At 43.7% G+C, this 13,108-nt stretch overlaps 1 protein-coding gene across 1 annotated transcript in view; it reads left to right on the top strand.

Annotated features, from left to right (window-relative positions):
* Positions 1-13,108, top strand: part of LOC309825351 (aldehyde oxidase 2-like) — a gene marked incomplete at both ends in the record, with an annotated part of 98,971 nt that overhangs the window by 34,426 nt on the left and 51,437 nt on the right. The window contains 9 exon segments of the mRNA XM_082658907.1: positions 1,599-1,662; positions 1,665-1,717; positions 5,609-5,644; positions 5,646-5,705; positions 6,142-6,267; positions 6,992-7,013; positions 7,016-7,096; positions 7,099-7,123; positions 9,171-9,258. Coding sequence (XP_082515033.1) covers positions 1,599-1,662; positions 1,665-1,717; positions 5,609-5,644; positions 5,646-5,705; positions 6,142-6,267; positions 6,992-7,013; positions 7,016-7,096; positions 7,099-7,123; positions 9,171-9,258 — 555 coding nt within the window.

Genomic DNA, 13,108 nt, shown 5'->3' with positions numbered 1-13,108 from the left:
ATTAATTCCAGATGCTTTTCGTCGAGTGCTGCTTTCAGTTGGTCTAATTGGGAGCAGTACTTGTTGGAATTAATCTTCTGGTTTTCCAGAAGGAGCTCATAATGGAAGACTCCCTTCCAATCCCACCATATACACAACCTCACTTTCTTTGATTGAAGATCGGCCTTTGGTGTGGTTGGTGGTGGTTCATTTCGCTTGCCCCACAATCTCTTCTGTTCCACGTTATTGTACAGTATCCACTTTTCATCACCCGTCACAATTTGTTTTAAAAACGGAACGTTTTCTTTACGTTTCAGTAGAGATTCGCATGCAGAAATATGGTCAAGAAGGTTTTTTTCACTTAACTTATGTGGAACCCAAACATCAAAGCGATTCACGTAACCAAGCTGGTGCAAATGATTTTCCGCGCTTGATTTGGACATTTTGAGTATGTCGGCTATCTCCCGCGTTGGTATAACGTTGGTTGTTCTCAATTATTGTTTCAATTTGATCGCTATCAACTTCAAGTGGTCCACCTGTGTTGATGCTCAGCTGGACCGTGGAGCATCGTCCATCAAGAAATCTCCAGCACGAAACTTTGCAAACCACTTTTGACACGTTCAGCCGGTCATAGCACCTTCTCCATACACTGCACAAATCTTTTTTTGCGTTTCAGTTGCGTTTTTACCTTTCTTGAAATAATAAAGCATAAGATGCCGAAAATGTTGCTCTTTTTCTTCCATCTTCAATATTAAAATGGCTACACAAAAATTCACCAATTTTGATGTCTTTTTCTAAATGCACACTGATATGACAGCTGTCACATAGAATCTAACAAAATTGTTTCAAATGAAGTTAAAGACAACTAAGCGCTACTAGAGCCATCTTACGGAAAAAACTGAACGAATCTTTTGGTCCACCCAGTACCACAGACTTGATAGCTTAAAAAAGAGGAATGTATCTTCTCACAGTTCTAGAGGCTAGAAGTCCAAGATCAAGCTGTTGGCAGGTTTCTCCTGAGGCCACTCTTCCCAGCTTGCAGACGGTCACCTTCTCCTGTGTGGCCATTTCTCTGTGTATGAGCCTCCCTGGTGTCCCTACCTCTTCTTATGAGGACACCAGTCATATTGGATTAGAGCTCCACCCTTAGGACCTCATTTCACCTTCATTACCTCTTTAAAGGCCTTATCTCCAATACAGTCACCTTGGGGGTCAGCCCCTCAACATATGAATTTTGGGGTTGTGGGGTGGGGGGAAGCACAGGAATCACATTGTACAAAAAATACTCTCCTTATCTTTAAACTCTAAAATGACTCCATGCAGGCGACACTCGCAGACAACCCTTGACAGAGGATGCAGCCGATTCAGGTCACAGCCAATCTCACACCCACTCTGGGGCTTACATTCACTGAGTAAAATGGCCAGTAGAAGCATCTGTATGATTTTAATTAATTTTTAAATTAAAATTTAAAAGAAATTTTTTTTAGCCAAGCACATGTAGTCACATGTGGTTATTATTGGTCAACAATGATAACTAAAACACCAGCCATTGGTAAGTTTGCACTAACAGTACTTCTACCCAGAATTTTCCACCTGCTTCATGTATGTACTTTCCGCAGGTACTCTGCGTGGGCCAGATCATCTGTGCTGTGGTTGCAGAGACAGATGTACAGGCAAAGCACGCAAAAAGATAAAGGTAACCTGTGAAGAACTGGAGCCCATAATCTTCACCATTGAGGTAAGCAGACTGCCTGATCTCTCCGGTCAGGTTGTAGAATCAAAAGTTCCTTTGCAAACTTCTTAATGCGAGACTAATTCAGGGCTCTACTTTTTTTTTTTGTCACTGGCTTGCTCTGGAAAAACCAGCTTGCTCTGGAAGATATTACTTAAATGAATTAAAATTAGCTTTGGCTCCAAGAAACAGGAAAAAAATAGAAGTTTCTTTCTCTCTCACATTCAGAAAATCTAGAAATGGCCAGTCCCGGGCTTATATGTGTTTCTAAGTGTCAAGGGTCTGGCCTTCTTGTATATAGTTGCTCCGTCCTGCGTGGTTTCCATTCTCCAGATCACACTTCGGTCCACAATGGCTACTGAACTCTGGCTATTGAGTCCACATTTCAGTCAGCAGAGAGAATGAGGTGATGATGAAGAGCATATCCCCTCCCCTTAAGGACACTTCCAGAAGCTGCACATAACCTTCCTACCTCTCCTTGGGTAGAACCTAGTCACATGCCACACCAACATACCTAGAAAGGGGATCTGGGAAATGTAGACTGTATTCTAGGTGGCCAGGTATTCACTAGAAATTGGGGATTCTATTACTTGAAAATAGTGAGAATGGATTTTGGGAACAATAATCTTTTCAAGGTAGAGCCCAAAAGCAGTGGGACTTTCATGATGAAATTCCACAAAAATTTCCACTCTCATTTCTGGGTCTAGATGATGGAATGAAAATGCTACTTCCAGCAAAAATAATGAATTTAGATTAGAAAAGTGAGATGTGGACAGGGGTTTGCATGTTCTAATTCAATGAAAGTTGAGAAAAGCTTATTTCTTTTATTGCTTGTGAAAGAAAATAAAATTTTTTCAAAGGCCCTAGTGAACCATTTGAACATTTTTAAAATGTGCCTAAAAGGTACAACTTACTCAATATTCAAAGTGTTAAAGAGGTCATGTTTCTTGTTCTTTCTAAACCAAATCAACTCTGTTCCAAATTCCCATTTCATCAAGTTTGCAAGAAGTCCAAGCCATTGTTCTTGGCTCACCCCGCTTCCTAGGGTTGTACTAGGATCCTAACAAGGGTTTTTTGAAATTTTAATTCCAATCCCATTTCCTCAAGGGGGAAATGGTACCCAAAGGACACACTCATGAAATATCTTGGGACTTGGAATGTTTAGAGATCTAGAGTTCCCTCCGATTAGGACTGTCCACCATCAGCAAAAAAATTCTTTTGCGAAGAAAAGTAGGTCGGACTTCCCTGGTGGCGCAGTGGTTAAGAATCCGCCTGCCAACGCAAGGGACACGGGTTTGATCCCTGGTCTGGGAAGATCCCACATGCCACGGAGCAACTAAGCCCGTACGCCACAACTATTAAGCCTGCGCTCTAGAGCCCAAGAGCCACAACTGAAGCCTGCACACCTAGAGCCCATGCTCTGCAACAAGAGAAAAGCCACCGCAATGAGAAGCCCATGCGCCGCAACGAAGAGTAGCCCCTGCTCACTGCAACTAGAGAAAGCCCCTGTGCAGCAGTGAAGACCCAACACAGCCAAAAAATAAATAAATAAAATTTAAAAAATTTTTTTAAATCCTTTTATGAAGAATAGCAGGTAGGACTTCCATGGTGGCACAGTGGTTAAGAATCCACGTGCCAATGCAGGGGACAAGGGTTTGATCCCTAGTCTGGGAAGATCCCACATGCGTGGAACAACTAAGCCCATGCGCCACAACTACTGAGCCTGCGCTCTAGAGCCCGCGAGCCACAACTACTGAGCCCACGCACCACAATTACTGAAGCCCGCACGCCTAGAGCCCATGCACCCCAGCAAGAGAAGCCACCGCAATGAGAAGCCTGCACACCGCAACGAAGAGTAGCCCCCGCTCGCCACAACTAGAGAAAGCCCACGTGCAGCAACAAAGACCCAACACAGCCAAAAATAAGTAAATAAAATAAAAAATAAATAAATTTTAAAAAAAGAAAAGTAGCTAAAAGAACAGTCATATATACCAATACTCATTAATCCATTCATTCATTAACGTGACTATATATATGAGAGGCAGTATAGGGTACTAGTTAAAAGCACAGGTTCTAAAACCAGGGCTTCCCTACTGGCGCAGTGGTTGGGAGTCGGGGATGTGGGTTCGTGCCCCGGTCCGGGAGGATTCCACATGCTGCGAAGCGGCTGGGCCCGTGAGCCATGGCCGCTGAGCCTGTGCGTCCGGAGCCTGTGCTCTGCAACGGGAGAGGCCACAGCAGTGAGAGGCCGGCATACCGCAAAATAATAATAATAATAATAAATAAAACCAAACTGCCAAGTTTGAATCCTGGCTACACCACTTCCTAACTGTGTGACCTTGGGCAAGTTTCTTAACCTGTCTGTGCCATGGTTTCCTCATTTGTAAAATGAAAATAATAATACCTATCTCATCGAGTTGTTGTAAGACCAAATGAGTTAATATGGGCAAAGCACTTAGAACAGTGCCTGGCACATGTTGATAGTTAGTACTTGATAAATATAGCATATATTATAATAAGATTATACTACCCTAGGACACCTTTATGGGACGGCAATAAACATACTTCCACATGTACTGCGGTGACATATTGAGATCTTGGTTTAGCAAAAAATGAAAATTTCAACTATATTCTTCATTTTCTGCTGCTTTGAGAAATCCAGTATTCATTATTAGGCAAGATGCTTCTGAAAACTAAGCCCAGGCTTGAAAGCTGCCTCTATCACTTATTTGAAGCGTGACTTTGAGAAAGTTATTTTAACCTCCTTAAGCCCAGTTTCTTCATCTGGAAAATGAAGAGAATAATAGAATTCATGTGAGAATACATGTAAATACACTGTATATTGTACAGTGTTTGACACAAAACATGCACTCAATAAATATTAGCTGCTTTCATTATTCCCATTATCGTCATTAGCAAGAAAGGCGATGGACTTAAGGCCATTGGCAAGTGAGAATGCAGGAGGCAGGTGCCATTGTCAAGTGTGGAAAACACCTGGATCTAAAGGTTACGCAAGGATCAGCTGTCCTAGGTCAATCCACAGAACCACAGGACAGGATGGCTTCCAGTCTTCATGTGTGAGTCAGTTCATGTAACTGTCCAAAAAACACCCCTAGAGCAAAGGGCTAGAAAGGCCCTTATGAAATATGCCAAATACAAAAAGAAATGAACAAACTGCGTACTGTGTCTGTTGGGCTTTCTTGCCCAAGAGCTGTGTTAGGACTTTAGTCCTCCCCCATTAACATGGTCTCCATCCTATACGTGAGCTCCCTAAGTCTGACACGAGTATTTTTCTTCCAGAAGAGGGGAAAAAGGGAGGGCCCTGAGCCTCACTCTTACTGCATTTGGAGCTATCACTTGTTCCCTGGAGATCTACACTGAAAATGAGAAATGAGTAGTTATCATCCCGGACCATCATGGTGTCCCCAGATCTCAACTCTAAATGTTTCTCTAATCCTTGTTGGTTTTCTCTGCCATTTAGAAGTTATTTCCTCTGACATCTCATCTCTGCGGGGAGTCTGCTACTCTAGTATGTGCTCCCTTGCTTGCCTGACTCCTTTGTGTGTCTTAGCAGATGGCGATTTTCGGGAGTTTACTGGTTTTTGAGTAAGAACAAATTGCCATTGGAAGAAAACAGTCAAAAGAATTAGCTCTGGGCTTCCCTGGTGGCGCAGTGGTTGAGAGTCCGCCTGCCGATGCAGGGGACACGGGTTCGTGCCCCGGTCCGGGAAGATCCCACATGCCGCGGAGCGGCTGGGCCCGTGAGCCATGGCCACTGAGCCTGCGCGTCCGGAGCCTGTGCTCCGCAACGGGAAAGGCCACAACAGTGAGAGGCCCGCGTACCGCAAAAAAAAAAAAAAAAAAAAAGAATTAGCTCTTTTTCTTCCTGTCACTCAGGATGCCATAAAACACAACTCATTCCTGTGCCCTGAAAAAAAAACTTGAACAAGGAAACGTTGAGGAGGCATTTGAAAAAGTCGATCAAATTGTTGAAGTGACTCAGGATGTTTCACAGAATCTTTACGCAACGTTCTTCTGACGCAGACATTGAGAACATGTGATTTCCTCTCAGAAAGACCAGCTTCTAAAGTCTTGGCGTTTTGCCAAAGTTCTCTTTTCTCGCTTCCTTTCAAATTGGTTATGTGTTGCTTTGGGGGGTGGGGGGTAGGAAGCAATAGAATAAACAGAAGAAAAATTCCTAAGACTTTGATTAGTCAAGGACAGAGTGAAGAAGGGAAGCAGACACTTTCAACTTGTTATCTAGCACCTCAGTCTCTGAAACAGATGGCCTCAGTTGTCACAGGAGAAACACCTGATCCATCAATGCCTTTGGTCAGGACAAATCCAGCTGGCCAGTGCACGTCTCACCTGCTTTTGAATTCCCCAACCAGCATACAACTTCAGGCATTTCCCTGTGCTTACCCTTGACAGGAGAAATCCGTGTTGGAGGACAGGAACAGTTTTACATGGAAACACAGCGAGTGCTTGCTATTCCAAAGACAGAGGACAAAGAACTGGACATTTATGTGTCAACACAGGATCCAGCCCACGTGCAGGTGAGGTCCAGGATCACCCCCAGCTTCCTAATTGTGTCATGGCCTTCCACCTCCACAGTCTCACAGCTGGCCACCATTTTACCTGCAGAATCTTAGAATCCAAGTATCGGACATCAGCAGAGCAGCTAAGACCTCAGACCCTTTTCTGATATTTTCTGGTCTTGTCAAGTAAATGAAAGAACTGCCACAGCCATTTTCAGTTTGAGGTGTACATTCATGGACTTCGTGCTTAAATGTGATTGTGATTGGATGGCAACACTTAATTATTTCCGTACTTGATTTTTCCCTAAAATAATCACTACAGGTAACCTTTGGAGTAAACACATCACTTCATAGCACATTTTCATTTCCCCAGTCATAAAGTGCTCCAGGTTTTAGCTGCAAACATATCTTCTTCTTTAGTAAATTGTCAGGTGTTCACTAGCTTTCACCTTGCTGGGACATTAGGGGTAGGTGTTTGTCTAAGATTCAGGTTCTGACAGGAATCCAGGACAGTTTCCCTTTAGGAAAGTACCATTTTTCTGCTGGAAAGTCTGCTGGAGACTAACAATGTTTATAGACTCAGTAGAGCTCTGAAACACAGATTCAGACTATCTCAGTTGTTTCTTTCTTTGTTTTTTACTGACAGTAGATGTCGATGAATTTTGCTGTGCTGTTTCACGAAGCAAAAACCTTCTTTACCATTTCAATCTTGTAAACCTTTCCTGTTATCTACCTTTTACAGAAAACAGTGTCCTCTACTTTAAACATCCCATCAACAGAATCGCCTGTCATGTAAAACAAGTGGGTGGAGGTTTAGGCGGGAAGGTAGGAGGACCAGCTGTATCAGGGCTATTGCAGCTGTGGGCACTATCAGGTAAGTGCGCTTGGGGGCACGGGAGGGCGTAAAATGCACACAGCTGAGAGCAAATCAGTGGCCTGAGAGTCACTTGGGCTGCTGTCAATAACCACCTGAGTGTCCTTGGGCAACTCAGCCTCCTGTCCCTTTTTCTTTATAATTGTAGATAACACGCACCCTCCTAGAGTTATTGGAAAAGTCAAGTGCACATAGAACTTTGAATAGGCTAATTTGCTCTATAAAGGAAACGTGGTATTATTTGTTGAACACCTCCAGAGCTGACGCGGCCCCGTCCCCGAGCTTCAGGGAAGGTGACCCACTTAGGGGTGGGGCAAGTCACCTGCCCAAGTGGAGTGTCAAGGGGGAAGGCTGCTCCCCAACTTTTCCTTCCTACCGTCAGCTGAAGACAGTGGGATGAGGAAAAAAAGGCTCCCGCCCTCTCCCTCACTGCTCCTGAGAAGGGCTTGCTCTTCAATGTGTGCTCAATTGACACATGACAACCTCAAAAAGAGCTCCTGGGCTGACCTCAACCGGAAGTGTTGCTCTTTCACTGTTCATGTTGTTCATGGCGCTGGCTTTTCTATTTCTCATTCATTTTTTTTAACATCTTTATTGGAGTATAATTGCTTTACAATGGTTATTCCTCGTTCATTTTTTATGGCTGTTTTTTGTTTTGTTTTGTTACTATGTCAAAGCCCGAATCAGCCTGCAAATTTCAAAGGTCCTGCTTCCTTTGACAACTTCCATGTAGTTCAAGGGTCCCAAAGCACTCAGATATGTGTCTCGTTTTGCAGTGACAGGTGGGGAAAAGGTGGGAACTGAAATCCATCCCCAGTGTTTTCCATAATGAAACTCCTTGTATTCACACCCAACAAGGAGTCAGCAAGGGATAATTAATTCATCGTATTCCCACCAAGCTTTGTGCATTTAAGACTTCTCAAACATGACTGCACATCAGAATCATCTGGGAGCATCTAAATCCCAGTACCTAGGCTTCCCCATGTTGACCCAGGCATCAGTCTATTTTAAAACTTCCCCAGTGATTCCACTGTGCAGCCAAGTGTGGGAACCAGTGCCTTAAGCTACAACACCTGCCATGCACTAAGTGGTCCCCAGAGCAGTGTTCCCAAACTGCTGATAATAAGAGTCTCCTGGGCTCATAGAAATTCTTGCCTCCCCATCCCAGACCCACTGAATCAGAATCACCAGGGGATGGATGTGGAAACTGTACATTTAACTGATACTCCAGGTGGTCCTCATCATTAAAGAGGACCATAAAACCCTGTGGTAGAGTCGTGGTTTTCCACATGTACCTGAAGACACCTGCATCAGAATCACTGAGGAAAATGCAGATTCTAGGGCTCCTCCCAACCTATCGAATCAGAGTCCTAGTGCTAAGGCTCAGGAATCTGCATTTCACCAGCAGTCCAGATGATTCATCTGCACTTCGAAGTCTGGGAACCTCTGCCCTAGAGAAACAGAAAGCCTGGACGTCCTCACTACCCAAGGGCCCAACTTAGCTAACATAGTAGCATTCATAGCTGAGAATGAAGATTCTAATCCAGACTTCCTAGGCCGTGTGCTTGGCCTTGTTTTTCCAGTTGTGTTGTTAAGTTTGATTTACCTGTTCACACTCTTTGGCCTCTGTAACTAGTGACAGGGATATGCAAAATGGTTGGATCTAGGTGAGGGTCAAATTTGAAGCCATGAGAACACAAGTTAACTGACATGTGACATTAATCTCCTTTGGCTAGTTCGTCAAACAATGACTTCTAGAACACAGAGATAATAGTAATTTAGCCATACATCAATTCATATCAGTGCCTAGCATATCATATGCACTCAGTGAATGTATATAAGTGACGGGTGGGTGGTTAAATAAATGGTTGGATATATAGGTGGAAGGGTGGATGGTGGATGGATGGGTAGAAAGGTGGATAGATGGATGGGTGGGTAAATAGTTAAATGAGGGGATGGATAAATAGGTGGGCGGATGGTAGATGGGTGGATGGATGGATGGATGGGTGGGTGGGACGGATGAAGAATCTAAGATTTGTTTCTTTAGAACTGGTCACCCCATTCGTCTTGTTCTTGATTGTGAAGATGATACGTTAATAACTGAGAGAAGACACCCATTATTTGGAAAATATAAAGTAAGTATTAAAGATGAAAATATTAAAGTGCCTCATTTTATTTGAATGGTTTATCCTTTTCTATTATTTTGATTTTGCTAAATTCTAAACACAATCATCTTAGTACCTACAATAGTAAAATGCATGCTGTGTGTTTGAATACTCATAATAACACTTTATGAGGAACTTTTAGTAAATTTGTTGTAAAATTATGAAGAAGCTAAATGATAAAAATAATTTCCAATAATTATTAAAAAAAACACTATTGAAGGAATGGGATTTATGTTAGTGGTTCCTCAAAGACAAAAAAATAAATGAAAGAAACTACAGACATTGTTGTACCAAAACTTCTTGACTATAAAAATATTATTTTGCAGTAGAAACTGTTTGGAAACCATTTGACCGTTTTAACTGCAAAATTATTTTTTACAAGTGTTTCCACCAAATGGTTATGAAAGCACCACAAAAGCTTTTTGCAAATAGGAAAAAAGAATAAACTAACTAGTGAAATAAATTGTCTCAAACCACGTTCATTGCATTTTTATGCAACTATAGCATAAACACTATTAAAAATAACTGTTGGGATCTGGTTGACAACAATACTACTTTTCAAATTTGTGATTGAGTGTTAGGACAGTTCTAATGTAATGTTTCTATATCAAACATGCTTCATCTGGGAATTGCTTATAGCATACACATAGCTAGATTTTCTGTGTGATTTTGTCATTTGGTAATTTTGACAAATGCTAGGCTGAAGTTTTCAAGAAGAAAGGTTTGCTAAGCAAAATAGTACCATAAATGAGGGAGCAGAGATTCTTAAGCTGTTCGATAAAAACCTTTCAAGAATTTTGGAATTGGAGGCTTCCGGGAAGATGGCGGAAGAGTAAGACGTGGAGATCGCCTTCCTCCTCCCCACAGATACACCAGAAATACATCTACACGTGGAACAACTCCTACAGAACACCTACTGAACGCTGGCAGAAGACCTCAGACCTCCCAAAAGGCAAGAAACCTCCCACTACGTGGGTAGGGCAAAACAAAAAAGAATAAACAGAGACAAAAGGTTAGGGACGGAACCTGCTCCAGTGGGAGGGAGCTGTGAAGGAGGAAAGGTTACCACACACTAGGAGTCCCTTCATGGGTGGAGACGGCGGGTGGCGGAGTGGGGATGCTTCGCCGCCGCGGAGGAGAGCGCAGCCACAGGGGTGCGGAGGGCAAAGCGGAGAGATTCCCGCACAGAGGATCGGCGCCGACGGGCACTCACCATCCCAAGAGGCTCGTCTGGTCACCCGCCAGGGCGGGCGGGGCTGGGAGCTGAGGCTTGGGCTTCCGTCGGAGCGCAGGGAGAGGACTGGGGTGGGCGGCGTGAACACAGCCTGCAGGGTGCTAGTGCGCCACGGCTAGCCGGGAGGGAGTCCGGGGAAAAGTCTGGACCTGCCGAAGAGACAAGAGACTTTTTCTTCCCTCTTTGTTTCCTGGTGCGCGAGGAGAGGGGATTAAGAGCGCTGCTTAAAGGAGCTCCAGAGACGGGCGCAAGCCGCGGCGAAAAGCACGGACCCCGCCGCCACCAAGAAGCCTGTGGGCGAACACAGGTCACTATCCACACCTACCTTCTGGGGAGCCTGTGCAGCCCGCCACTGCCAGGGGCCCGGGATCCAGGGACAACTACCCCGAGAGAACGCACGGCGCGCCTCAGGCTGGTGCAACGTCACGCTGGCCTCTGCCGCTGCAGGCTCGCCCCGCCCTCCGTGCCCCTCCCTCCCCCGCGGCCTGAGTGAGCCAGAGCCTCCGAATCAGCTGCTCCTTTAACCCCGTCCTGTCTGAGCGAAGAACACACGCCCTCCGGCAACCTACACGCAGAGGCGGGGCCAAATCCAAAACTGAGCCCCTGGGAGCTGTGAGAATAAAGAAGAGAAAGGGAAATCTCTCCCAGCAGCATCAGAAGCAGCGGATTAAAGCTCCACAATCAACCTGATGTACCTTGCATCTGTGGAATACCTGAATAGACAAGGAATCATCCCAAATTGAGGAGGTGGACTTTGCGAGCAAGATTTATGATTTTTTCCCCTTTTCCTCTTTTTGTGAGTGTGTATGTGTATGCTTCTGTGTGAGATTTTGTCTGCATAGCTTTGCTTCCACCATTTGTCCTAGGGTTCTATCCATCCGTTTTTTTTTTAATTTTTTTCTTAATAATTATTTTAATAACTTTATTTTATTTTATCTTATTTTATTTTACTTTTTCTTTTTTTCCTTCCTTCCTTCCTCCCTCCCTCCCTCCCTCCTTTCTTTCTCTCTTTCTTTCTTTCTACTTCTACTAATTCTTTCTTTCTACTTTTTCTCCCTTTTATTCTGAGGCATATGGATGAAAGGCTCTTGGTGCTGCAGCCAGGAGTCAGTGCTGTGCCTCTGAGGTGGGAGAGCCAACTTCACGACACTGGTCCACAAGAGACCTCCCAGCTCCACATAATATCAAACGGTGAAAATCTCCCAGAGATCTCCATCTCAACACCAGCAGCCAGCTTCACTCAACGACCAGCAAGCAACAGTGCTGGACACACTATGCCAAACAACTAGCAAGACAGGAACACAACCCCACCTATTAACAGAGAGGCTGCCTAAAATCATAGTAAGGCCACAGACACCCCAAAACACACCACCAGATGTGGACCTGCCCACCAGAAAGACAAGATCCAGCCTCATCCACCAGAACACAGGCACTAGTCCCCTCCACCAGGAAGCCTACACAACCCACTGAACCAACCTTAGCCACTGGGGACAGACACCAAAAACAACGGGAACTACAAACCTGCAGCCTGCACAAAGGACACCCCAAGCACAATAAGATAAGCAAAATGAGAAGACAGAAAAACACACAGCAGTTGAAAGAGCAAGATAAAAACCCACCAGACCTAACAAATGAAGAGGAAATAGGCAGTCTACCTGAAAAAGAATTCAGAATAATGGTAGTAAAGATGATCCAAAATCTTGGAAATAGAATAGACAAAATGCAAGAAACATTTAACAAGGACCTAGAAGAACTAAAGATGAAACAAGCAACGATGAACAACACAATAAATGAAATTAAAAATACTCTAGATGCGATCAATAGCACAATAACTGAGGCAGAAGAACAGATAAGTGACCTGGAAGATAAAATAGTCAAAATAACTACTGCAGAGCAGAGTAAAGAAAAAAGAAGGAAAAGAACTGAGGACAGTCTCAGAGACCTCTGGGACAACATTAAACGCACCAACATTCGAATTATAGGGGTTCCAGAAGAAGAAGAGAAAAAGAAAGGGACTGAGAAAATATTTGAAGAGATTATAGTTGAAAACGTCCCTAATATGGGAAAGGAAATAGTTAATCAAGTCCAGGAAGCACAGAGAGTCCCATACAGGATAAATCCAAGGAAAAATACGCCAGACACACATTAATCAAACTGTCAAAAATTAAATACAAAGAAAACATATTAAAAGCAGCAAGGGAAAAACAACAAATAACACACAAGGGAATCCCCATAAGATTAACCGCTGATCTTTCAGCAGAAACTCTGCAAGCCAGAAGGAACTGGCAGGACATATTTAAAGTGATGAAGGAGAAAAACCTGCAACCAAGATTACTCTACCCAGCAAGGATCTCATTCAGATTCGACGGAGAAATTAAAACCTTTACAGACAAGCAAAAGCTGAGAGAGTTCAGCACCACCAAACCAGCTTTACAACAAATTCTAAAGGGACTTCTCTAGGCAAGAAACACAAGAGAAGGAAAAGACCTACAAAAACAAACCCAAAACAATTAAGAAAATGGGAATAGGAACATACATATCGATAATTACCTTAAATGTAAATGGAATAAATGCTCCCACCAAAAG

Source organism: Grampus griseus, assembly GCF_964374135.1.
Source record: "Grampus griseus genome assembly, chromosome: 7".
Classification (NCBI taxonomy): domain Eukaryota; kingdom Metazoa; phylum Chordata; class Mammalia; order Artiodactyla; family Delphinidae; genus Grampus; species Grampus griseus.
Note: the sequence above shows the minus strand (reverse complement) of the source record. Positions and strands in the feature narration are given on the sequence as shown.